General features: G+C 47.4%; 1 protein-coding gene across 6 annotated transcripts in view; it reads left to right on the top strand.

Moving 5' to 3' along the window:
- The window catches only part of MAD1L1 (mitotic arrest deficient 1 like 1), a 320,530-nt gene that overhangs the window by 253,587 nt on the left and 42,111 nt on the right, over nucleotides 1-24,832 (top strand). Inside the window, exon 18 of one of the 6 annotated variants that reach the window (XM_042864054.1) lies at nucleotides 82-235. The exons of the other annotated variants lie outside the window; for them this stretch is intronic. Coding sequence (XP_042719988.1) covers nucleotides 82-144 — 63 coding nt within the window. The 3' untranslated portion in view covers nucleotides 145-235. Of the gene's footprint in view, nucleotides 1-81; nucleotides 236-24,832 lie in introns of those variants that run through there. 6 annotated transcript variants of the gene reach the window in all.

Genomic DNA, 24,832 nt, shown 5'->3' with positions numbered 1-24,832 from the left:
CCTTGTTGGTAGAAGGATGGCTTTAAGTTGCTGAATCATTACAAGCATCATAATGCAGAGAGATCTAATCTTTTTATCCAGGGCTTGCTTTGGGCTCTGCTTTCCCTCAGGACCCGAGTCTTGAAGAAGGATCAAGAAAATTAGCCCTAAAAAGATCGTTTGGCTCGATGTGCAGCAATCCTCCATGCACTCCACCTTTCTGAAGGCTGCTGCTTGCCGTGCTGAAATGTTACAGTCTGGAAAGTATAAGAAGGATCTGGAGAAATGCTCAGGCTGTCCACAAGGGCACAGAGGGCACCTCCCAGTGTTTGACATTTACAGGAATATGTTGTATGTAGTATTCAGGACTGTGGATAATTACATTTTGCAATGAAATCTGTGAACATCTGTTCCTCTTCTATGCCAAGTCCCCAACTCAGGATTCCATGTTGTCTCCACAGCAGTTGGAAAATGCATTTGCCCCCTAAAGTAAGTGGAGGTTGCAAGGCAGAACAGCCATTGACTATTGATATTAAGCAGTTAACAATTTCACTGTAGCTGTATGCATGCTTGGTGTGGGGCTGACAACTGCTGCTGTCCCTTTGCAATCCAAAAAGAAAAAAAAAAAAAGGCTTTTAATTGCCCTCAGCAAAACTTTGAAAGTCCGATGGAATCCTGTGCTATAAATATTTGTCTTTGAGCTCACTGTTGTGTTTTTCTTTCTTCACCCCCCACTGGGAGAGCTCTTGGGTGATGGCAGAGATCCCATAGCAACTGCAGCTTTTCTTCTTTCAGCAGTCACTGAGAAGTGGTGGTGATGGCTAGCATGTGGTGGGGAACGAGAACGTGCTCCATCTAGGCTAGACTTGCAAAGAGTAAATTCGAGCGAAAATAGATACAAACTTTCCATAGTTCAGTGGCAAAAGAAAATCGCCCATCATTTGCCTTCCCTTTCCCAGGTGCATTTAAATGTGGGAAATGCAATGGGGAGTCTTGAAAACCCTTCATTTCTTAACAGGCTTTATTCACTCTTTTTTCTCTGCTGTTTTTATTAATTTATCCTTCAAGGTGGCTCCTGCTATGCCAGCTCCCTTTGCTGTGTGATGCAGAAATGTTGTTCACAGCTCTTAGGCAAGGAATACAGAATCCTGATAGACAGGCTTGGTAGATACTTTCCTACTCTTCCATGCATTTTCTCTGCCTTTTGCTTTAGCCTTTGAAAGAGAGCAGTGGAAACAAAAAGTCAACAGTCCCAAGAGGTACCCATCTTTTCTGAGCGTTTTGTCACGTTATAGAAGTCCCAACAGGTGCAGATAAAAAGAGAAAAAAGGAACGATGTCCGAACCTGACTGTATTATGGAAGTCCTGGGGTGCTGATGATTAGAGATACGACAGGATGTTCTCAAGAGCGGGAGTCCCAGCCTCTTTTAGGATGCTCCCTGTTTGGGCTTTTAGGGTTAAACAGTTTTAAATGCACCTTATCTGAAGGCCCTGACCTTGTCCTTCTGTTTCCAATTTCAGGCTTCAGGTTTATTGCTCTCCCAAGGAACTCGGAGCATTTGATTAACTCGTAACTCACTAGTTCTTGACACATTAAGCAGCAAATTTGACTCTAATTAACAGCTTTTATTAACCTGAGATCCCCCATTCCCTCCCCCTATTTCACTCTAGAGACTCCTTAAGCCATTACAGGTTTTAATGTTAAATTTGTTTCTGACTTTTTTTTTTTTTTTTTTTTTTTAAATCATAAAAGCTAATGTGTGCACACTGGATTGTGCAGTTCAGCAGGAGGATGTGTCTGACAACATTTGGAAAGCAAATGTGCTCATTCAATGGGAAACATGGGGTTGGATGGCAGGCAGAGCCATAGGCCACAGGCCCAGATTGACCCCGGAGGGGCACCCATGGGGGTCAGGCTTTCCTCAGCTGTCTGCATGAACAGTTTCCTGACAGTGGACAGGCTCAACCTGATGGAATAAGTGCATCTTGGCTCTTGTGCTCTTCCAGGACCTACCCAGTCCTCTGCTGGGTGTCAGCATCTGTGTGTGGATCACAGTCTGTAGGGAATCAAGTGAACTGAATTGGTTGGGGAAAGTCATCCTGTATGTAGTACATGTAATTATCCCATGCAGGGTCAGGGTTGTATCCGCTTCCAACAAGTGCTGTTGAAGCTGGTCCTGCTGCTCAGCAGCTACAGCAGCCTGTTGGCATACACTGCTAGAAATCTGGGGCCTCCCAGGCTGTCATCCAGCCCTGCTGTTGATTGTTTCACTCTGTCTTGTTCCCCACCTGTGAAAAGGGAGCAGTAGTTACTGTGCTGTGTGCCCAGGTGTTTCAATTTTGGTGTGCAAGCTGCTATTAAAGTGTTAATTTTTGTTGCTTGCTGTGTAGAGTGATGCTTGTACAAATATAATAAGATGTTTTAGTATCAATTTTCAAAGCACATTGTGGTGCAACCTCACCTAAGAAACTCCCGTGGCATCTTTATAAAAGATGTTTTTCATAAGCTTTGGTAAATGAGTTTCATCGCTAGCAGGCTCTGAATGCATCTAATCCAGTTTTGGGCTTTCTGAACTATTGATCTGGGGAGAGAGTCTGTGACAGTGAGTTCCAGAGGTCAATTCAGGCTCTGAGAAACGAGTTTTTTATATCTACTTAAAATTGCCATCCAGTTCCTCTGGGTACCGTTTCCTTCCCATCTTGCAAGAAAAGAGTAAATATCTTTATTATTCTGTGCTTTTTCCTGGGTTTCTCCCTAACTGCTAAACAGCTGTGTTTTTATATTTTCTGTAACTAAAGCAAATGAACCTCTCCCAAGATGGCACACAGTGAAGATGAGGCATTTTAGTGCTCCTTGGAGGCAAAGCAGCCAAGGTCAGCTCCACGCTCCCCAAACCAATGATGTTATATGCAGTCTCACCACATCACAGTTTGCTCTCCCGTGCGAAGAGCTGAAGAACATATTAGACAAAACTGGTCCTCGAGGAATGCCGGTGTAACCTTCTGTGGTTTTGAATACTGATCACATGTTTCACATCCTTTTCAAATTTTATTCAGCTAATTCCTGTGTTTGTTACAGCATCTCCCCCCCTTGCTCCATTACTCAGGCAGTTTTCTGGTAGCCTTATTGACAGTACTTTGTCACAGAGGCTTTGAAAACCCAGATAATCAAACCTAATCCCTGGGGATTCTTTTTTCCCTTAAGAATTTTAGGGAATTCTGCTATATAGGAGAGGAGTGATTTTCTTTATTTATCAGTATCTTTTTCACCTGAGGAGTTATCATTTCTTGTTTGGTTTTATTTGATACAGAAGTAAGTTTTACAGGCCTCATATTTTCAGGATCACTCCTGAAAACATTCTGGAGTCACAGCCTACAATATTTTTCCTTCCTCACCTACTGGTATACACATCCAATTTTAAGGTTGATTTATTTTTTAACAACTTCAGTACCTTCAGGTCCTCAAATAATATCCTACCTTGGTGATTCATGATCCTCTGAGGATAAGAGATGTGATATGGGAGCTTTCAGATGATTTTACGAAGTGGGTAAAATTGCCAAGTTACAGGGAGAGCCGTATGGCGAAATGACACCTAGGATGGCTCTGACAGCAGGGAGGTAAATGTGTGTTCCCACAGTGGGGGCCCAGAATCCATCACGTCCCCCAGGGGGGAGGCTGAACTCCTTCCAGCACATCCCTCTGCCAGCTTCCATAGGGAAGGTGAAGCCAGGCATCGTTTTCACGCGTCATTTTTCATGCATCTAATTATTTTATGGGCAGGATTTAGCCTGAGTAGAGACAGAGCACATGTGTTTTGATTAGGGTTGCATTGAAAATAAATCAGGTGTGATCCCTGCATTGTGCAAGATCCAGAGATGGATAGTTTGCTTTGTCACTTTCTGTCTGTGAGCAAGAGTAAGAAAAGAAATTCTTCCTTTCCCTTTTGCAATTCTAACAACTCCATTCATTTAGCAGCAAGAGAGACGATGAGCCACGTTCCTCGAGGGGTTCCCTCCAGATCCAGACATAGGTAGGCAGAGACTCATTAGAGATGCCTTGGTGAGTGGGTGTAGTGAGCACGCATCTTCCAGGATGTGTTTTTTAAAGGTCTGTCTGAGGTTAATGCTGCACTAGATCTCCTCTTTTGTGTTAAGTTAGGATAATATTTGAGCAGCCTTCTTGCTAATTTCTTTGTTAATTCCAGTGTTTGTCATCTACCAGTGCTGTATTGAATATCTACGTGTTTTACTGACTGTATCCATAGTGCAGGATGTGGAATGGCCTGTTCTGTCTCACGTCTGTGCAACCTGTGTGTGTGTTGTTGAACACTACAGGTGAATGTAAGAATTAAGACATGCAGATGAAGCTGCAGTGGGTAGGGCAAACAGCTAATGGAAAAGACCTCTAAGATCATCAAGCCAACCAACTTACCCCCAGTGTTGTCCACTGAACCATGTCCCTCAGTGCCACATTGCTACAGCTCCTGAAGGCCTCTAGGATGAACCTTCCCTGGTGCAACTTGAGGTCCTTCTCTCTCACCCTGTCGAATTCCCCTTTCTTTTATTCTCAGTTCCTTTTTCAAGCATCTTGCACCAGAATTTCCTTCTGCTGAGAGCTGGATTGATGCTGCTTTGGTTATACTGTGTTTTGTTTTCTAGACTGTCTTGTTTTGTTGTCTCTTCTGAGTTTCCCATCTGTTCAGGCCCATTTTTTTGCTTCCTTGAGGTCACACCTCCTCATAGAATCACAGAAACACCAAGGTCGAAAAAGACCTACAAGACCATCCGGTCCAACCATCCACCTATCACCAACAGTTCTCACTAAACCACGTCCCTCAATGCAAAATCCAAAGGTTAGAGGTTAGAAGCAGCTGTAATTTTAAGCATTTTAAATGAAATGGTGCTTAACAGTTGTGCTGCCAGGACACGTTTTGATCCCTGCGTCCAGGGACATCTAGTTGTTTGTATAGTATTCTCATCATGATTCATGACTTAACTTAATTAATCATGACTTAAATTTAAAATCAACGTTTGCAGGGTAGGACTGGGTGCTTTGCTGCAGTGTTCAGCTTGGGGTAGGAGATGCACTTGTGAGGTGGTGATGTGCAGGAGCACACTGGTGTGTTTTGTTCAGGTGCCATGTTAGCTTCCAAAGTTAGGTGATTTCTAACACTGTGTAGTACTTTTTTATGAACAGCTTTAAGTAGAAGTCATTAGGCACTGTTGTTCAATCTTAATTAACTGTCCTCCTTACTGAATTCTAGCACAGCAAAGAGCGACGGCACTGTGGGAAGAAACATCTAACTAGATTTTAAAAAGAATAACTGGATTTAACACTTAATTAGAACATGGAACCTGTGGCAGCTCAGGTATCACGTTGCCTTCTGGGAGCTGGAGCTTTGGGGAGTGATGTCTCACTTCCCAGATTACGGCAGTAAAGCTGTGTGTGCTCCATACGCCGTTGCAATGCGTGCCCTTGCTTCATTCACAAGGGGCTGCTTCTTGCAGATGGGCCTCCCCAGCAACAGCAAGGTGGGAATGCAAGATGTGTGAGCAGGTTTTTGCATGCTTCGTCTAGCACGTACCTGTTGCACTGCTGAATAAGGGAGCAGTGGTTGGAGTGGCTGTGCAGACAGTCACAGTGCACACCCTGCTCACTGGGGTGCATCGCTGTTGTCCTGTCCTATTGGCACCAGCAGTGTCACCAGGGAGGAAGGCAGCACATACTCATGAATGCTCTCAGCCCTGTGGGGTGAGAACTTCTTCCCCTCAGGCTGAGTAGAGCATCACAGCCATGTCTGTGCGAAGAGGAGGGATAAAGCTGTGTGCGTTTAGTAGGAGAGATGGGAAAGGTTAATGTCCTTCTGGAATGTAGTTATGCTGAAGGGAAACAGAGTTACAGCAAAACTGTAATTTGTAAGTCTTGGAGAAAATAACGTAATCAGAAAATGGATTTAGAGGGTGTTGATGTACATGATTACCCAGAAGTGGTTTTTAGGCAAAATGAAGTTGCCTGGAAGTCTTGTCAGAATTAGACCAGGAGTATGCTATATTTGGCTTTTGATATTTAGGAAAAAAAAAAAAGATCTGGAAGCAACTAAACAACAGTGGGAAGGCTGGGCGATGTTGTGACACTTCGGGAGGTCTCACTGATGTGTGGATGAGCAACCTGGGGAGTTGACTGAGCCCTGCTGGGAAATGCTTCCTTCTCAAAGAGCTGCCAGAGCTGTCTGCTGAACATCGGGCAGCTGGGAGCACACTGGAGGCTGCAGTGGTCTAAGCACCTCCCTCCTCATAGCAAATCAGGGCTCATTGAGTTGCACGGATGCAACTCCTGGCTGTCAGCATTGCTGGCAAGCATTTGCTTTTGCTGCACCTTGGATCTGTCACTCCGCTCCTTCGTCCCACACCATTGTCTGACCATCACAAAGCAATTTGGTTTCTTTAACTTGGCTTTTGAGCCAGAGCAAGAGCTTAATACAGCTCTTTGAAGTAATTTTTACCTCCATTCCTGCTGGCTAGATTAGTCTGCAGATAATGCTGGGAGCGAATAAGAGCCTGAGCTCTGAGGGAGCTGGAACGTAATTACAGTAGATGAAGGGTACTCTCCGCAGCTCCTCCAAGAGTGCTGAGATTAGACTGTAATCATTGTTTGTAAGCAGACAGGAACGAGGGGTAATCAGCCAGGCAGCCCTGACACGTTATTCTAGGCATTAATATTAGCTTCCTAAAGTAGCTCATCAATTCACACTTATCTGAAACTGCAGAAATCAACAGGTTCTGCCTTCCCAAGGCATGAGCTGTGCCCCTTGGCTCAGTCCCACTGTGCAGCAGGGTCCAACCGGGTCTTCTGCAGGAGCCTCGCAGGGCTCTGAGCTCTGCAGGAGAGCGGCTGCTGCATTCCCTGCTTGGCTACAAAGAGATTGGTTAATGCAACACCAGGACAAAGCTCTGAAGCTTGCAGCCCTCGCTGATAGGTTTGTGTCCATGGAGAGCAGCGAGCTGGATGTGCTGGGTCGGGGAGAGGAAAGAGATTGCTTTCTTCTTCAGCCGTTGTCTTTAGCCCGCTGAGCTGCAGCAGGAGGGAGCGTGGTGCTGGGATGGAGTGGGAAAGATTCCTTTTGGTTTTGAAGAAAATCCTTGTGAGTGTGCTTGGTGCTGCATGAATCCTGTCCCTAATTATAAAGCCTGCGTGTCCCGGTGAGCGCAGCGAGAACATCGAGTACAGACACAAAGCTAACACCGGGCAACGAAAGTCTTGACGTTTCTCTGATCTGAAACAAGAAGAGAAGGAATGAAAGAGCTTGCAAATCCAGGCAGAAATCATTAGGACAGCGAGCAAGAGTGCTTGTAAAGGCACTGGTTTCTGTGAAAATCTAAAGGAAGAATTAGGGATGAGAGAGGAGAAGCCCTGGCGTGAGCCACGGGTAAGGTAAGAATGTGGTCAGTGATATCCCAGTCAAACTCACAGCTGTTTGGGGTCCTTTGGGTTTCAGAAAACGCAAAGCATTTGGTAGAACCATGGTGGTGTGAGAGCACTGCAGTCCTCACTGCTGAGCCCTTTTGCTTCCGTCCATTTGGGAATAAATCACCAACCAACTATCGATCGTATCTCTTGCAGTGTTTTATGAACATTAGTTATGTGCTTGTGCTCTTTAATGATGCTGCTGCTCTGACAACTCACTAAATATGACGTGGCTTCATGGGTGGGATTGCTAATTCTTTAGCGGTCGAAGGTTAGCTGCTGTTATTAATAACACGACTGCTGGCCCTTGTGTGAGAAATGAGTGGAGGTGGATGCTGTGCCTGGAGAGCTCATGGTCTGAAAGCCACCCCTGGAGGGACAGCGTAAGAGCAGACGTTGCTGGTTGGCACAGCATCCTGAGTTTCCATGTGTGGCTGTTGGTTTGCTTTGGTTTGTAACTGAGGGGCACAGTGGTAACCTGGCAGCGAGGACCAGGGGCAGCCCGGCCATCACTTCCAGAGTTGTGTGGCTTCCTCTGCACGAGGGCATCTGGGAAAGCTGGAAAGGTATAAGGGTTTGCATGGGCCACTCCCAAAAGGCTCTTTCAGGTAGGATGTGCAGCCATGAATTCACTGAGATAGATTTTGCTATCAATCCAGAACCAGGGAGGAGGAGCTCTCTAAACTCTTCTGTGTGTGCTGTATTTCTGATTTAGATATATGTGTGTATACATATATATGTTTATCTGAGGGATCTTTGTGCAGCCAAGCTGGGGAATGAGAACAGCCCTGCTTGCTTTGGTGGGAACAGCACCAAAGGGGCACAGAGGGGGGATTGGCTGATGAGTATTGGGTTGTAGAAACAAACTGTTTTCCTTGCTCCTGCTGCTGCTTAGCTATTCAGCTTCAGAAGTCTGACCGTTTGCCTGTTGTGTCTCTTAAAGAATGGGAGGTAGGGGAAGTAAATTCTTGGGATGAAGGGAGATGACATCTGAGGGTGACAGTCTCTCCCATCTGGCTGTGCTCATCCCCATCCGTGTCACACGGAGATCCTGTGCCGATCTAGAGACTGATGTCAGCACTGCTTCTGATGGATTATTAACACTTCCCAAAGCTGTAGTAGCCTGTATAATAAAAGTAATAAGCGTCCTGGTACCTGGCTGCATGACTGGAAGATTTATTGCTACAAGCAGCAAAAAAGCAGCTGGGGAAGCAGAGGGCTTGCTCGAAGAAATTTTAATATCACAGGTCCCAACGTTCCAGGTCATCTTTACCAAAGAGTTATCAAATTAGGAGGTCTGGTGGGAGCAGAGAGCCGGTGTTATCAATGCTGTTGTAGTGGAGGCTGTGCCAGCTCTTTTCATATAAACCTTCTGTTTCCAAATGACTATAAATAATAAATCCCCATAAATAGATCCTACCTGGGGGGTAAATACTTGACTTTGGAGGGAGCAAACAGCTGCATCTCACTTTTAACCTACATAAGACGAGGGATGGCGTTATTGCCAAATTCGAGTGTTGAAAATTGCAGATGCAATGTAAAAATAACAATATGCTTTGAGATAATTTTATTTGCCATCTGGTTGTGAGCTGTCGGTTATACTCGCATCACGTTTTCCGTGGCTGTGAAGTTTCTTTGCTTTGAAATGAAAACGAAGGTTCCCATCTCATACCTTTACTCCAGGATGTGGAAACTGAAGAGAAGTTTCTCATCAAATCCGAGTCTTGTAAATCTTGTCAGAAGGGGAGAGGTGCTCTCAATGCTGGAGAAGTTTCTGCATCTGTTTTAGCAGTGTGTAAAAGCAGATTAGCCAAACAGGCACAATGAATGCGTAAAGCATCTCCGTGCAGTCACAATGAACTTTTGCAGCTGGGAACAGGGAAATCAGTGCAAAGGTTGTTTTACGTTGTGCTGAATTATCCTCTTCTGATGTGCACTTGGAATTAAACCAGTTGAGGGGAGTTGCTGGGAGAGCTGGTGGCACTTGTCCTGATCTGATAAAGGCGCAGAACTGCCTGGGCCTTCCTGCAGCAGCTCCCAGCTCGCTTGGGGATTTAGGAGGAACTTGCAGACCATGGAGGTTTGATCCTATTGTGCATGAAAGCTGCAGGCCTGGCTGCACCCACAGCCTGGGCTCTGCAGGCTGCAGATGGGCTGTGCCACAGAACAGGGGTGTCCCTTCACCGTACCCCAGCAGAGGCGGAGCCCATCCCCACACTGGGCACTGCTCTGCACACATCAGCTGCTCCAGGTTACTGAGTGCTGCAGCAGCTCTGCTGCCTGCTCCCACCCCAAGCTAATCACTTTGCAAAGCTTCCAAGGTACGCCAACTTCGTGTGGCAGCTAACAAGCTTAGCTGAGGAGTTCTGCCATCATCCTTCCCCAGAGCTAATCAGCTTACCCTTGCTTCGGAGTTACTGGGCTGTGGGTTGCAGCAGCACTGGGAGCCACTCACACACGTTTGCCACATCCATCCGTAATTGCATGCCTAGCATTAGGGATAGCAGATCTCAGCAGCATTCTCTGCTTTTACCGGCGCAGAGGGAAGGGCTGAGTGATACCAGCTTTGCACAGAAAGGGTTTCAGAGATCAGGTTGGATGGCCGGGGCAGGGCTGGGAGCTGCAGCCATGGTTCTGCAGCACGGGGGGCCAGCACAGCTTGTAATGCCTTCACTTCCCAGTGCTGCGGCTGGGGGCTGCACCTGCGTACCTCTAATTGTAAGTGGGGTTACAAGCTGCTCACAGGGGAGGAAAAAAAAAAAAAAAAGCAATTTATCCTTTTCACTCACTGCCTGAAAGTGGGTAGAGAAGAGTGATGGGCAAAGAAGTGCTGATGATAGTGATCTAAAATGCTGACTGCGCACTTGGTGAGCGTCCCAACGATGAATAGAAATTTTTTCCCCTGTGTTTTTCAGCTGGTACAATGGTAGGGGGCAGGAGCAGGTAACAACAGTCTGCCTGAAAGTTTGTGTTAAGTTGCAGCATGCAGTGGCTTGGCTTTATGAAGTTATCATGGAATGCATTGCTGCATTTCCCCACTGCACTCCATCCCTGTGTGCAGCAGCTCGCTCTGCGTGGCAGGACAGCACAGCTGCCTGGAGCTCTGAGCAGCAGCACAGCCAGCAGGGCTTTGCCTGGGAGGAGCAGCCGAGCTGTGAGTGTGGCACAGAGCAGTTGTTGGCTTGGGAACGCCTTCTGAAACGTTGATCAGTTTCTGCTGTTGTTAATGATGTGATTAAAAGGAGGTTTGTTTTGACCGTACCCCTTTTCTCGAAAGCAAAATGGAAGTGACAAAAGTGCCATTTACAAATGGGATGTTGTTGTCTGTTCTAATTTGCATTAAGTTCTGTGCTTCTGCTCCCCTACAGCAGTAGTTGCGCAGGTTAATTAACACAAATGTTGTGTTAAAATTAAAGGACTATTTTTTTCAGCTGAGTCTCTCTGCTCTTCTCCTCCTGAGCAAATAGCAGTGCCCTTTCTTCACTATACTCTTTGTATCTTTTAGAGCAGCATCTTTTATGAGCCTCTTGTTCTTGTCTCCTTCTACAGCTTTCTCAGAATCTCTAGGCTTTTAATGGAACCTCCTTTCTTTCCTCCCTAGTGCTTTTCAGTACTCTTCTGGGCCTACCTTAAATAATGCATACAGTACTTCAGATAGATAAAAGCCGCTAATTAAAGAAGTTGCCTTATTGTATTCTTCTGTCTGCTCCCTGTTTGGTGCTCAGTGCTGTCCGGTGCTCCCTGCTTTCCCACTCACCTCACCCATCACACTGCCTTCCCCACAGGCATCCACTGCCATTTCCAACTCCTTTCGGAGTGATTTATTTTCCAGCTTTTTTTGTGATTTTTTTCGTGTGGATTTCTGTCAAAAATGTTTGGAAGGTCTACAAAAAAGCTTCCGATGGATTTCTTTACCCTGCTGTTTTGATAACTCTTGGAAAGCGCTAACAAATCACAGAGGTGCAGTTATCCTTTGCTCTGAGCAACGGTGATCCTTTTCCTTCCCATGTTAAAGTGCTACAGAAGATTTTTGTTTGTATTTGGTAATTTTCTTTGCTTGTTTTGCTGGCACGGGATGTGCAGCAGGAGCAGCTGGTCCATGTCCCCCTAGGACAGCCCTCCTTAGGGCTCTGGAACCCAGGTGTTCTGCATGGACCCATGTCCAAAGCAGCAGAGGGGAAACCTGGCCACCCTACTGGAGGAGAGAAGCAGGGCTTGCTTTCTTTCAGTCCTACACATCTGAGCTGTTGTACTTTGTATTGAGACCCAGGGAACTTGGGCAGCCCTTCAGAGCACTTTAGTCTGAAAGCAGGTTGGGCTGCCACAAGCACCGGGATGCCAGATTACACGTCTGTGGTGAAAAGTCCTGGTGTTCTATATGGAGGTACCCAAACTCCTGGTGTTCTGCACTGAGGTACTGAGGAGGTCAGCTGGCACTCAGCCCCGCCGACAGATTGCTCCTGTTTTGCAGACTGGAGCCAGGTCTGAAATAGCAGCAAGCATCACTGCCATGCATCCTGCAGAGAGCAGCGAAGGAACTGTCCAGACAAACATTTGGGGCTGGAAATTTCTGGTAATGGGCTCTAGAGATGGATTTAAAGCTTTATGGCAGGTTATTCTCCTGCATTAGATGTCAGTGTCTGCAGCCTTGCACGAGCATATTATGTGAGTGTGGCTATGCAGCCATCACCAAATGAGCATGCCTTATTGCTACGTTATGCTTTAATTGCACAGGGCGTTGGAATACTTCTGGAGCACTTGGCCACATGAAGTGTCAGGTCAGTCCTTAACATCTGTATCAAGCGTTCATAGCTGGTGGGAAGCAGAGCTGGGGTGTGCAGTTTCTGTCCTGGCTTAGTATTCCTCTCTCTGCCCTTGCAAAGGCCCCACTCTGGGAGCTGGTGGGGAGCAATCTGGGCTGCCTGTGTGTGCCTGTGCCACCAGCACTGAGCAGCCAGGGCTGGGGTGGCTTCTGTATTGCGTGAGTGTAATTAAAAAGATCAACGATGCCGGTCTTCTGCCTCCCCTCTGCTCGTGTTAGGAACAATAGCGCTAAATGATGATTGTAATTCATTACAAATGCACCCTAATTAAATTACCCATCAGTGGCTGCGAGATTGATGATACCAACCCCAGTTAGAACATGATTAAAGTTGGGCTTGTCAAATTTTTCACTTATTATATGGAAGTTAACGGGGGGGAAGAGACAGGGCAGAGCGGGGTGCTGTGGAATGGCACTCGGGGAGGTGTGGCTAGGGCCAGCGTGGTTGCATTTGCTTTGGGCTTTGCAGTGGAAGAGCTCCTGCAAGGCCCTGGGGGTCCATAAGTGGGGCTGTACCCTTGTTGGGGGGCTGTCACTGTGGTGGCAGGGCAGCAGCAGGGCCACGTGGGAGATGTGGCACAGCAAGGAGCTGAGCCTGAGGCTCCCAAAATAAGGCTTAATTCTGAGCTCCATTTGTGGAGCTGCTTTGCCTTTCTTCTTCTCTTTTTTTTATCTCTGTATTTCTGCATGCAGAATAGCATCCGATGTTTCTTAAATCTGTAAAAATAGTAGGGAAACACAGCGGATGACACAAGAAATAGTACTGAATACTACAGAGAGTTGGCTTCTCTCTTCCTTAGAGAAGTTTTATACTACAAATGGATTTCAGCAGCAAATATTTACAAGGGGAAGACAACTCAACAATGTGTCCTTGCCTCCGGTGAAAGAGAAGTGCAAAATTCAGGATGTTTTTGTATTGAGAAAGAAAAACAAGGCACCAGTGTACCTCATCACACAGCTTTGGGATTCTGTTGCCTCTGCATTGATGGAGAAGCATTGCCTGGAGGTGTTCTGCCCAAGTGAGGGTGGAGACTGGCAGGTGGGATGTGTCTAGGAGGTAAGAAGGGGAAGGAATGGACCTTTGGCAGAGGGAGCATCTCTTTGAACACCCTTGCACAGATTGGCTGTGCTTCGCATCAGCTCTTCTTTCATTATCTGGCAAATAAGCAAGGAGGAATTTTTTTCAAAGCAATTTCATTTTCCGATGTTGTACGTGCTGTCCTTAAATGCCTTCGCTGATTGGATTGCTGAGGCCCATCCAGAAATGGACGTTGTTTACCAGCTGGGGATGCGCTCTTTAATAGATCTTTTCAAACTCCTTTTTGAGAATTAGGTCTTGAATGCTCCGCGTAGAAATAAATTGAGCGGTGCTGTTGTTGTGCCCTGTGTATCAGTGGAGTGGACCTCATTAAAGCACTGTACGCAAACAGCTCAGGGCTGGACCAGCAGAAAGAAACAGAGTTCCTGGAAATGGGAATAAACCAAGGGTCAAATAAGACATGTGAGGAGGAAGGCATCCATCCGAGGCTCCGTCATTCTGGCTGTGCAGTGTTCCTGTTGTCAGATCCCTGCTGGGGTTGGGGTTTGCGTTGTGCACGAGGAAGCAGTGAGGGTGTTGGCACAGCCAGCACTGAGCTGAGCAGCCCTTCCTCTCCCAGGCTGCAGAGTCTCAGGCAGATGGCACTTATTAGCTGTGCAAACGTAATTAGTTCGCATCAAAGTTACTGGAAGACGTTGCTCTGGGGAATGGATGCTTACCAAGAGGTTCGAACCCTGCTTTGGAGAAAGAGAGATATTAATATTGAATGTAGTCATCTCTGGGTTTGGATGACCTTGCTTCTGTTGATAAAATGATGCGTTTTCCAGGTTTTTGCACATTCTTTTCAGCATTGCTGTTACTCTTAACGTTTAAATGATTTCCCTTGGGGAAGATGGGGACAAGGAACCTCAAAGAGGTTTCCCCAGGAAATTATCTGCCAGCTCCATCTCTCACTATGCTGGGGCTTGGCTGTGTGTTGTAGAGCCAGCCAGAGATGCCAGCAGGAGCGCAGGCTTCCCTTGGCCATGTAAATACCTGTACAAAGGAGAGCAGCCAGCTCAGCCATCAGAGTGACCTCACCACCAACTTTGGATAGCAGGGGCAGATTCTAGAAGCTGCATTGGAGTTCTGTGGCCTACTTCTTCTTCTCTGGAGGATTTTCTGACCTGCCTGCATAGTCTTGAAGCTGAATATTGTTCTGCTTGTTACCACCTTAAAAAGCTAAATGTGTTTTTTCCAATTTTTTTTTTTTTTTGGCAGGTTGGCTATACATGTTTTTATTTAGGACACGATCTTTTTGTCTTTCTGTTTTTTCCCTTCCCAACCAGCTCCTGCAGAAAAGGTTGTTAGGATTCAGGGGAATAGCTGACTCACACGGGCAGTTGCTGAGATGTTCCTGTATAATTGAGCCTTTGAAAGGGAATTTTCCTGTAGGCATTGCAGGGAGAAATAGCTCTGCTGGTTCTGACACAGTCGCTGGGGATGTCGGTGGGGAGGAGATGTCCTTTAGCTGAGGAGATGAGGGGGGAAACTGGGGAGTTTCCCTGGTGCTGTAGTCAGTGGTTTGGATCCAGCCCGTGCAGATGGAGCTGAGAAGGCATTGCTTCCTGACCTCCTGGTCAGTGACTCACGTGAAATGAGGTTGGGTTTAGTCCAGCTGTCTGCGGATAAGCTGTTTGCAGAAAGCAATCAGTTTATCTGGCATGGGCACACACCCTGAGCAGCTGGCTCAGCACAGGGTGAGGATGCAGTGATGTCAGCAAGACCAGGCTGCAGTTCCCCAGGTCCTTGCTTTTGGCTCTAATCTACTGCTTTGGTCCATCTTGCAGCTTCTCCATGGTGCATCTCCACCTTCTCAACTTCCAGGCTTCCAGCTGGTGCCACAAATTGAAGGGGACAAAATCTGGGGGTGGGGTTGAGTCTGTGGCATAGCACTGAGCCTGCTTCTGATGCAAACTGAAGTGCACGTTCACAGGGTTCGTGTCTCTTTGGGTCATGTCCCATCACCTCCCCAGGGCTGCCTGCTTCTGTGCTGTGGCACCTGCTGGAGGAGCTCTGGGACAGAGCTGAGAGGTGCAGGTGAGCTGTGGGTGCCAATCCCTGCCCTGGTCCTGCCAGCTCATGGGCAATGCTTCTTGGTTACACAGCCATCAGCAGATGGGCACTGAGTTCAGCCTGATTAGTACTATTCAATCAGCTAGGCTAAGGCAAAGTTGCTTCGTGTCTCATCCCATATGGTGGCTCCTGCTGTCGCCATTCTTGCAGGAAAAGCTTTGTGCAGGCTCCTGGTCACGAGTTCAGCCCTTGTTCTTCTTAATGAGTAAAAACCAGTGGTGGAAATGTTAGTGCTTGTCAGGTGTGTGTTGCACCCTGTGAGTGACACCGGACATCCGTGGCATGTGGAAGCTGGCATTGCTTCATCCCCATGGCTGCTCCCTGTCACAGGACAGGGACAGGATCCCAAGGGGACGAAGTTGTCCAGGGGCCAGGCTGTGCCTCAGGTCTGTGGGCAGAAAGGCAAAAATTAATGAAAATTAATTCAGAACAGATGCCTGAATGGTCACTTGGTAGTTGAGGAAGGAATGTGAGCACTTAACTGAAGCAGATTGGGTGACTCTAACCTGGTCGTCATGTCTTCTGCTGGAAAAGATCAGTGGGATCAGTCTTGTGGATGTGATGTAAATTCTTCCACTTTCCTTAACCCCAGCAACAGGCTGAGGATCTTGCTTGGTAAAATTGTACCATGTACAGTTGTACGCAACCAGCTGTCAGGGAGGGCTGAAGTGTTGGGGGTTGTTGTATCCCACCCTACAGGGAGATTTTGGTAAGATGTGGCTGATCCCATGTTGTCTTAGGGTGCTGTGGCACATCGCAGTGGAGGAGGCTGTTCTGTGCTGCTCGAGTGCTCTAAGTAATCACCTGTGGCATTTGGGCCTCTGGTTAGTTTGGCAAAAGGGTGCTGAGGGCCTGGCACAGCCCAACGAAGCAGAGCACATGCGATCTGCTGAAGAGGAACAGCTGCAGATGTGTCTGCATGGTTGTTGCCACGTGCTCTTCCTGATCAATTGGATGAGATCGACATAGATCCAGTTTGTTTCTTTCCTTCCTCTGTGATTCTGGGGCTTATTAGCCCTGACAGTTATTTATTTGTCCTTAGTTGTAGGCTGAGGCGGCTTTATGGAGAATGTGGGAAGCATGTCTTTTCTAATTAGACCCCAGTCTGTTGTCTGTCTGCCTTATGGGCAGGACACAGCATGCTGTTTTGCAGTTCATGATAGCAGGAAGCCCTGGATGCAGGAGGTCACGCTGGGATTGTTTCTGAGAGGTTTTACAGCAGCAACGCACAGCATCAGCATTCCTGAGACTAAGCTGGAAACAAAAACCCATTGTTTTTATTCTCCCCTAATTTCCCTCAGTGAAGCACTTAAATTATACAGGGGCACGACGTGGGGCAGTCGGATCTGAGAGCAAGCAGGCGATGGCAGTGTGGTGTTGCAGGAACTTCCAGCATATTTCCATGTCTCCTCAGCAGGAGCCAGCACACGTGGAGCATCCCGGCTCCGGCAGGAGCTGTTCTCAGGTGTATTGCTGCAAGTAATGAAGAAGCTTGCACCTTTCCTTTTCCCAGCGTGGTTCTAATGCAAAATGTGTTCTTTCACAACTCTGAGACCGGTGGCTTTGTACAATCGGGTAACTTCTGTAACATATGAAAGGTGCGGTGATATCTCTTGCATCTTGACTGACAGCAACAGGCAGGACCTCGTGCCCAGCAGCCCCCATTACTTGCTGGCAATGAAGGAGTGAAGTTTGTTCTTATTCCACTGAGGAAGTCGGGATGGAGAGGCGGCCGCCAGCAGCATTTTACCGACCTTCCTCCTCTGAGTTTGACTGAGGACAGCACTCAGCTGTGCCTCTTCCATTTGCCCCTGCTTTTAGCAAAGGGGACTGTAAGGAGCCGTGTTCGTTATCCTGAATCTCAGGGTTTGGTGACTCTTTAAATAGCAGCTTTCCTCTTTCTTCAGTCGCTGGCTCAATGCCCAGGGAAAATAGTGGGTTGAGACTATGAAGCAACAACTTTTCTTTTTTTCTGCCACAGTGCTTTCAAACTGTACGTCTGTTTAGAAACATTAATCATTGTAACTGCTGGGTGAAAATCTGCTGTCTTTACTTGTACCTGTGCGAGCAGCCGACAGCAGCGAGCTGTTCTTTCTATGGGTGATTAAGAAGGAGAAGGGCTAAGCTTCCTACAGCTGCCTGTATCTTCTTTCTCAATTTGCTTTCCTATCTCTTTAAGTTAGAGATACCCTTAGCTATTCTGTTACAAACTCGGCTTGTGCTGTGATCTTTTCTGTGGTTGCAAACTGTGCAGGGTTAGGCTGGGTTAGTGGAAAACTAAAGTAAAAGTCGGTCAGAAGGTTTTGCATTTGAAAGCACCCCTGTCGGAGACAGCCACGGGCACAGCTCGCTGCCAGGAGGGGCTGCATTGCCTCAGGGCCTGTCCTGCAGAGGAAGCATGGAACTACTTTCAGCTCTTCGTGTTTTGTGGTGTTTTTGTAAGAGTGAGAGTAATTCTTGACAAATATTAATGTAATTACGTAATAGCAATTGAAAGTCTCTCCCCCCAGATTTGACAAAACGCAGTTGGTATTTGCATCTCCTTTCCAACCCGTCGTGGAATCGGTAAGTGGTGTTAACAGGGGCCGTGTGATTAATAGCGTGATGCTTCAAAGTGTTTTCCAGGTAATAAGTACCTAATCCAGTTTGATTCTTATAGGGAAAAGAGATCCCTCTGTATTACTTGTAGCATTTTAATTTAGTGAATCCCTCAAGAATCTCTGAGAGGCAAAACAAATCCCATGCACTCGACTGCTGTGTTCTAAAATGGTACCAGGTGCCAGCCAGCCTTCCTGCACAACCTGGATGCCAACCAGATGTGCTGCTCCCTGGCGTCCCCACGTCCAGGTGTTCCCTGCAGGTGACAAGAGGAGCGTGGCCATGCAGGTGGGATGCTCCCCATGCCATGTGCAGGGCGTGCAAGGCGGCTCGCCGGCTGTTTCAGCACAGTCTGTGCCCAGATGGTGGGAAGCTGCTGAGTGCACTGCCTTACCTGGGGCACTACGGAACACCTGGTTGTGACTTCAGAAAGAGGGTTGTGTGGGTGATAGGGCTCACACAAACGGTTCTGACTGGTGCAGTGACATGCTCCTGGATGAGCATTCACATAAACCAGGCGCAGGGGAGGAGATCGTAGCTGTGAGTTGTACTTGTGCTGTTCTTTGGTGAAGCTGGGGATGTATTCTTTTATCAGCCCAAATTCCTAAAGAGACAACATGTTTGAGCAATACGCGTCATCTCCACTAAGCTTTGACTGCTCCACATGTCTGTGTTTTGTGGTGTCTGTTTCCATGCCCTCAGAGTCCTGCATTACCTACTGAGGAGCACTTCTCAGGGACAGGAGCGGACAAAGGAGCAGATTTCAGCCCTTTCGGTAGCATATCTTAAGCCACTTGAGTTTTGCGGGAAAGCCCTCTGGGATAAGCTCTGCTTCCAGTGAGCTCCTTAGCATTGAGGGGTCCCCCAGCCATGGCTGTGGGTGCAGCCCCTCCTCTCCTCCAGCTCACGGCCTCTCTGTGGCATGCTATCCTCTGGCAGCTCAGAGGTGACCTCCTTTGGCTTTTCTTTCCTACCTTGTTGTTAGCAAAGGAATTAAAAGCAGCAGGGTTTTGTCCTTTATTACTGGCTCTCTTTAAACTCTCGGCAGGTGCTGTGCAAGAACACCGCCGTCCCTCTCTCCATCTCCTCCAAGTGGTTTTAGCTGTCAGTAAGCTCTGTGTTAAAAACAACCCTGATGGTAAGGGACAGCCACCAAGGCAAATGTGGCAAGTCAGAGATTGGAAAAGCAACTCACTGACTAGAGAAAACAAGTCTAAGAGAGCAGAGGGGAGTGCAGAGTGAGTGTGTAGAGGAGGAAAAGAGAAAACAGTGGTGGCAGGAGCTGGGCAAAACAACCAGGATGAGTAACCAGCCAGACAGTGCAGTTTATGAGCATATCTGATTTGTTCCTCTCTTCTGAACGGTTTAACTGAGGCCCTCGATTTGAAAATAAACTTTCCTTTTGTTTTTAAACAGTTCAGTGCTCAGGAGAGCATCAAATAGCTTCTCTTTCAAATCAAAGTGAGATTGCAGTGGTTGTGTTGTCATCGTCCCCGTTCCGCTGCTGTGGTCTTTGCGAGGAGGAGGCGTCTTTGGGGAGCGGGTCCAGCCAGGCTCGTTGCTATGGCAAAATCTCTGCTGATGCCTGCTCTCTGCCTGCAATTGCTATTCAGCAGCTGTTTCCAGTGGTCGTCTGGAGGAACTCGCACAAGTTATGGACGTGAAAATCCTTTCCTGTATGTTGACCTTCGCCGGAGCTGAGCTTTGACAAGAGAGATGCATTAGTTTCTAAAGCCACCAGTAATTAGGTTGGTTTGAGTGTACTTTGCTGAAAGTTTAGGCTCTGGGGCTGGGAAAGGAAGGTGGAGGGAGAAGGAGCAACTTTAAAATCAATATTGCAAATGCGATGCAAAAGAGTGTAATTAGCATGTTTTGCAGGGCCTATTAATTCCTCTGAAATGCTGTTTATTAGGCAAAAGAACTTGGGAGCCCATCAGTGGATTAAACAGGTTCTGTAATGAAATGTAAATGGTGTAATTGGGCTTGTTCTGAAAGTATTTATTCTTCACCTGTGACCTGCTTGATTGCGGTTTGACAACACGAAGGAGTGTGCATCTCTTGGTTAATGACAGCTAATTCCCTGGAGCTAATGGAGTGGGACGCCCAGGCACATGGCGCTGGGAACGGCAGGTCGTGCCTGGAGCTCCGCAGTGATTGGCACCAATCCGAGCACAATGTAACTTTAATTACAGTAATTCCGAATCCAAAGCAAGCATTTAGCTGCCGTGGAGAGGCTCTTCATTTTGCAAATAGATGCCGTATAATAGGCTGACCTTTTATTAGACCAATATTGGGATGGGTGGGAAGGCTGTCCTCCCTGGTACAGGTAACGTTATTGGCTCCCATTAGCTCAGTGCAAATCACAGAGGCGTGTTCTCGCTGCCAGGTTGGCCATATGGATTTCTTTCTATGTGCAGTGTCGTGGAGGCAGCAGGGAAATGCGGTGCTGCATGTTATTTAGATTCAGTCTTTGCATCAAGGCATGAAATTCATCTGCTGCTCCTCTGCCTTATGTGTGTTCTTCTGTCTGGGTAGCCACTGGGATTCTTTCTGTTGTTGTTTTTGCCTTTGTACAAATCTTCTTTATCCAAACTGTGTAGTGCTGAAGATCTCCAGGCACACAGGAAAAGTCGCGCTGCTCTCTTGGAGCAAGAAGCTCCGGGAAAAAAACATCTGTTTTTTTTTCTGGCCTTCTGGTATCCAGCATTGAGTGCTACCACAGGTGCTGGGTGCACTCTGCCTTCCTAGGGTTGAGGTATACACACAGTTGTGTCTCCCTGCACTCTACTGGAGAGGAGCTGCCAGAGAGGACCTGATGTCCTGGGAGGGGTGGGCAGCTCAGCACACATCAGTGGGGACCAGCAATCCCCCAGCTCTCTTCCTGAACCCATTAAGCCTCCGACCTTGCTTTCTGTTAGCTCGGTCTCTCTCTTAAGCAGCGGCCTTGTTAGAGTTGAAATGAACCTAAGCAGGGAGGCTTTCATCCAGGTAATGTACAGGTCTGTGTGTATGGATTTGGAATAAGCCCCTGGGGAACTGCTGTGGGCTGTCGTCGTCAGTGTGTGGAGCAGAAGCAATACAATCTGTGCAAGTAATGCCTTTCTTTTCTGCTTCGTTATTCTTGCTCTGCTCCTTCTTTCCATCCACGAGCTGTGAGGCAGAGAGGTGGGAGTGGAAGCATGGTCACAGGTGTTTGTCCCTGGAGCTGGGAGAAAATGGCCTGACTGGTAGGCACTGTGCCACCTGAACAAGTGTTTGGGAGCCATCAAGTGGGGAATACATAAAGGGTGTTAGAGAGAATGAGAGACAATGGGGTTTTGTTGCTGCAGTGGAGCGCTGGCCAACGGGAGGCAGTTGTCTGAAAGCAGGCCAGCACTGAGATGAGAACAGTGGCAAATGGGAGGGAGCATCGTGGTGAGGCCAGGATGTTGCTGCTTCCCAGCAGATGGCTTTCCGTGCATGTTGCCTAATCCCAGCAGAAATAACGCCTTCTCTGGATGCGCTTCTGCTCCTGTTCATATACAGCAGTATTTTTTTGCGGTGGATTTGTGCGCTGTGGGGAGCCATTGCTTGGCATGTATCTGGAGGAGAGCCTCCTCCTGCACTGAGCAGGATCTTCTGGTGTTCACTGGGTCTCCTTCTCGAACCCCTTTCCCTAAAGCACGGAAGATGCAGCTCTCAAGGGAATTTTGCTGGGAAGCAGTAGATGGAGAGACCACGTTAGCACAGCAAAAGAGATCTTCTTGACAAAGAAATGTAATTCTGATCATCATTAGAAAAATCAGAAACCTTCAGGTTTCTCTCTGTCTTTTCGTTCATCTTTGTCAGTCTACTGATGTAGACCCTGATGATGATTCCTTTGGTCCCAGCCCCTTCTGCTCAGCCTGCTCCCAGACAGCTGCTGCCAAAGCCTTCAGTGTGCAGAGCATTTGCAGTAACATTTTTTAGCAGGCAGCCCTGGACCACAGGCAGGAATGAGGCAGATTGCATACGGCCTGTAATGCTGACAATAAACCCAAAATAGAAATATTGTCTATCTCCTCCATAGAAGCCAATTTTTGGAGTTATTTAATCTTGCAGCTTCCAGCTATGTGCTTCTGGCTGCTGGTGAAGCCCAATCTGGCTTTCTAAATTCAGACACTTTTCTTTTTTAGTACATACAGAGACTGTATTTACCTGAACTATCTGTATAAATGACGAAGCATTCAGGTGACTGGTAGAGATGATGGAGTTACCTATGAGACTGTCATAAATGTTTATTTTCCTGGTGACAGTGTAACCTGTGTGAGCACTGGTATCAGCCACTCCGAGGCAGAGGGAAGGCAGGGAGCTGTGTTCTGGCTGTGTATGGAGAACCTTGGGTCCAAGGGAATGCAATGTTGCTGGTGTAGCCAGATGCCTCAGGGTGAGGAGGGGAGAGCTCTCTACCAGTCTGTGCAGCTGCTTCACATTTTTGCCCTTTTATGTTCCATTTCATACTCAAATAACTATTTTTTTCCTTATATTACATGCACATAGAAAGCTGTACAGAATAATGGTGGGGTTGCTGTCCCTGAAGGTGTTCCAGAACTGCAGAGATGTGGCACTGAGGGATGTGGTTTGGTGATGTGGTGGGGATGGTGATCTTAGAGGTCTTTCCCAACCGTGAGGATTCCTTTTCTTTCCTATTACTATCCTAAAAGCTTTTTGAGGAAGGGACTCTGTGTCCTTTTCCCACAAATGCCTGCTGTATGTTTGGCACTAAACAAATAAGAAATAAGGGCTGTACCAGAAAGCTGTTGGCTGGATTAACGCTGCTGCTCTGCCCGAGCAGGGCTGCTGGCGGTCTGTGCTCAGGGCAAGCAGCAACTCCCATCCAGGAACACAGAACTTTGATCTCTAAAGGGAGAGATTATTCCCCCTTTGAGATAAAAAAGCAGCGATGGACTGACAACAGTAAAACACGGCCGTTTGAGAGGCTCCTCCAGCATTTTACTGAGATTACATCTCCGAAAGGAGCTGTTAGAAGGGAAGAAGAGACGGAGTGGCAGGTTATGTGACCACTGTGACTCATTAATAGAAGGAAATTTATGTCCGGAGCACTCGCACAACTGGTGTGCACCAGCTCTCAGGAGCGGATTCCTTTCTTCTTCTCATGCTGCCGTTGCCTGAAGGACTCTGTGGGAAACACGGGTTCCCCCAGCAGCATCCTGCATTGCTCAGGCTCCAGCCTCAGCCCAGCAGTGCCGCTGGGTGGACTCCACACTGTGTGTCTGTGTGGCCTTGGCTGTGACAGCTGGTTACAGAAGGCAGTCGCTCAGATATAGGCGTCTGGCAGCCCTTAATCTCTTTGGGCTTTGGGGTTTTTCTTGACTTTGTGGATGTATCAGAGCACCGAGGCATGGTTGCTGAGAGGTGATGAGGGAGATGCTTGTTTTATTGAATTTCAACCTCTGTTCCAATAAATCGTAACCCAAACTGATGTGAAAAGTGATCTTTCACCAGTGTTAGAACTGCCAGAAAACAAGTCAATAGAGACCAAACCTTTTACCCAAAGGTCCCCAGGCTAGGTCTGGGTCCCTGCCAGAAGTGACAGAAAATCACTGACACTGGGCCATATTTTTTCTCTCCAGAAAGGGGTTCTGACCTCTATCTGGCTGCTGTTTAAGAGGGGTGTATGAATGAAACAGAAACCACCATGGCCCTGTGTCCTGCTCAGTGATCTAGAGACCACCGTGCTAATTTTTGCTGTCTGAAAAGGAGAGGACTTGAGCCTGCCCTATCCACAGGACAGGCTGAGCCTGTCTGCCCTCCTGCCTCGGCATCAGTCTGGGGAAAAATGTACCGAAAGATGGTAGAGAAAAAAGAGACACATGGTAGAAATTTGTTGGTTTGGTTTGTTTTCGTTCATTGTCTGGTGTTTGCAGTCCACGTGATCCCAGCCTTTTGTCCCAGCTTTGCCTCATTCCCAGAAATTGGATCAGGAGAGACAGTCTGAGCTCTTCCCAACTCCCCCAGCATGATTGCTGTCTCCCAACTATTTTCTGCTGTCTATCTAAAAGCCATGCAGCAGTGCATGACGCCATTAAAATACCCAGCACCTCTAGATTTGTAGCTATAGTTTAGCATTTGCTACTTGGTGGATTTCTCCCAGATCCCCCCAGATACCTACTGTGGCATCATACTCACAACTGCCGTGCCACTGTTCAGCACCAATACGAGCATAAAGAAAACTGCTGTTATCACTCAATTTAAAGCAAATTAAAATGCATCTGCAGCAACACTCCAGTTCACAGAGAGGAGGCGATTAATGATGAATGAAGTCAACTAGTGGTTAGCATAAGTTAGAATGAGGTACTTCACGAGAAGAAACGTTTCTGTGACTGTGAAGCAGTGCTGACTTGGGAGGAATTGGTCTCAAGGCAACAGCACAGCTGTTCTCATCTACTTTTCCCAGCACTGACTCACTGAAAGATGATACTGCTTGGAGATCCCACAGGTAGCAAAGTAGCTTTGCCCTGGAGTTATGTTGCTTGCTGCATGTTTGTGCTTACAGCAATGCTCGGGGGCCAGATCTGTTCCCGTCTGAACAGGCAGAAGTATGGCAGGGCTGAGCAGTTGAGCAGGAGTGTTGCAAAGGAAAAGACGACGTGCCAAGCCTGGGTTTGGAGATTTTCAGGTAGGAGCTGTGTTCATGTAGCCAAGCAGTGCTGAGAACTGAAGTTTCACTGACAGAGCAGAAAATCAGCTCTTGTTCAGAGCAGGATTTGAGGAACAGAGGGATCTCATGGGCGCGGAGGAGAGTTGCAGCCCTGAAAGTCCTCCCACAGAGAAC

Source organism: Lagopus leucura, unplaced genomic scaffold, assembly GCF_019238085.1.
Source record: "Lagopus leucura isolate 7727_CA_CO unplaced genomic scaffold, USGS_WTPT01 Super-Scaffold_760, whole genome shotgun sequence".
Lineage (NCBI taxonomy): Eukaryota > Metazoa > Chordata > Aves > Galliformes > Phasianidae > Lagopus > Lagopus leucura.
This window is presented reverse-complemented; position numbering and strand designations above follow the sequence as displayed.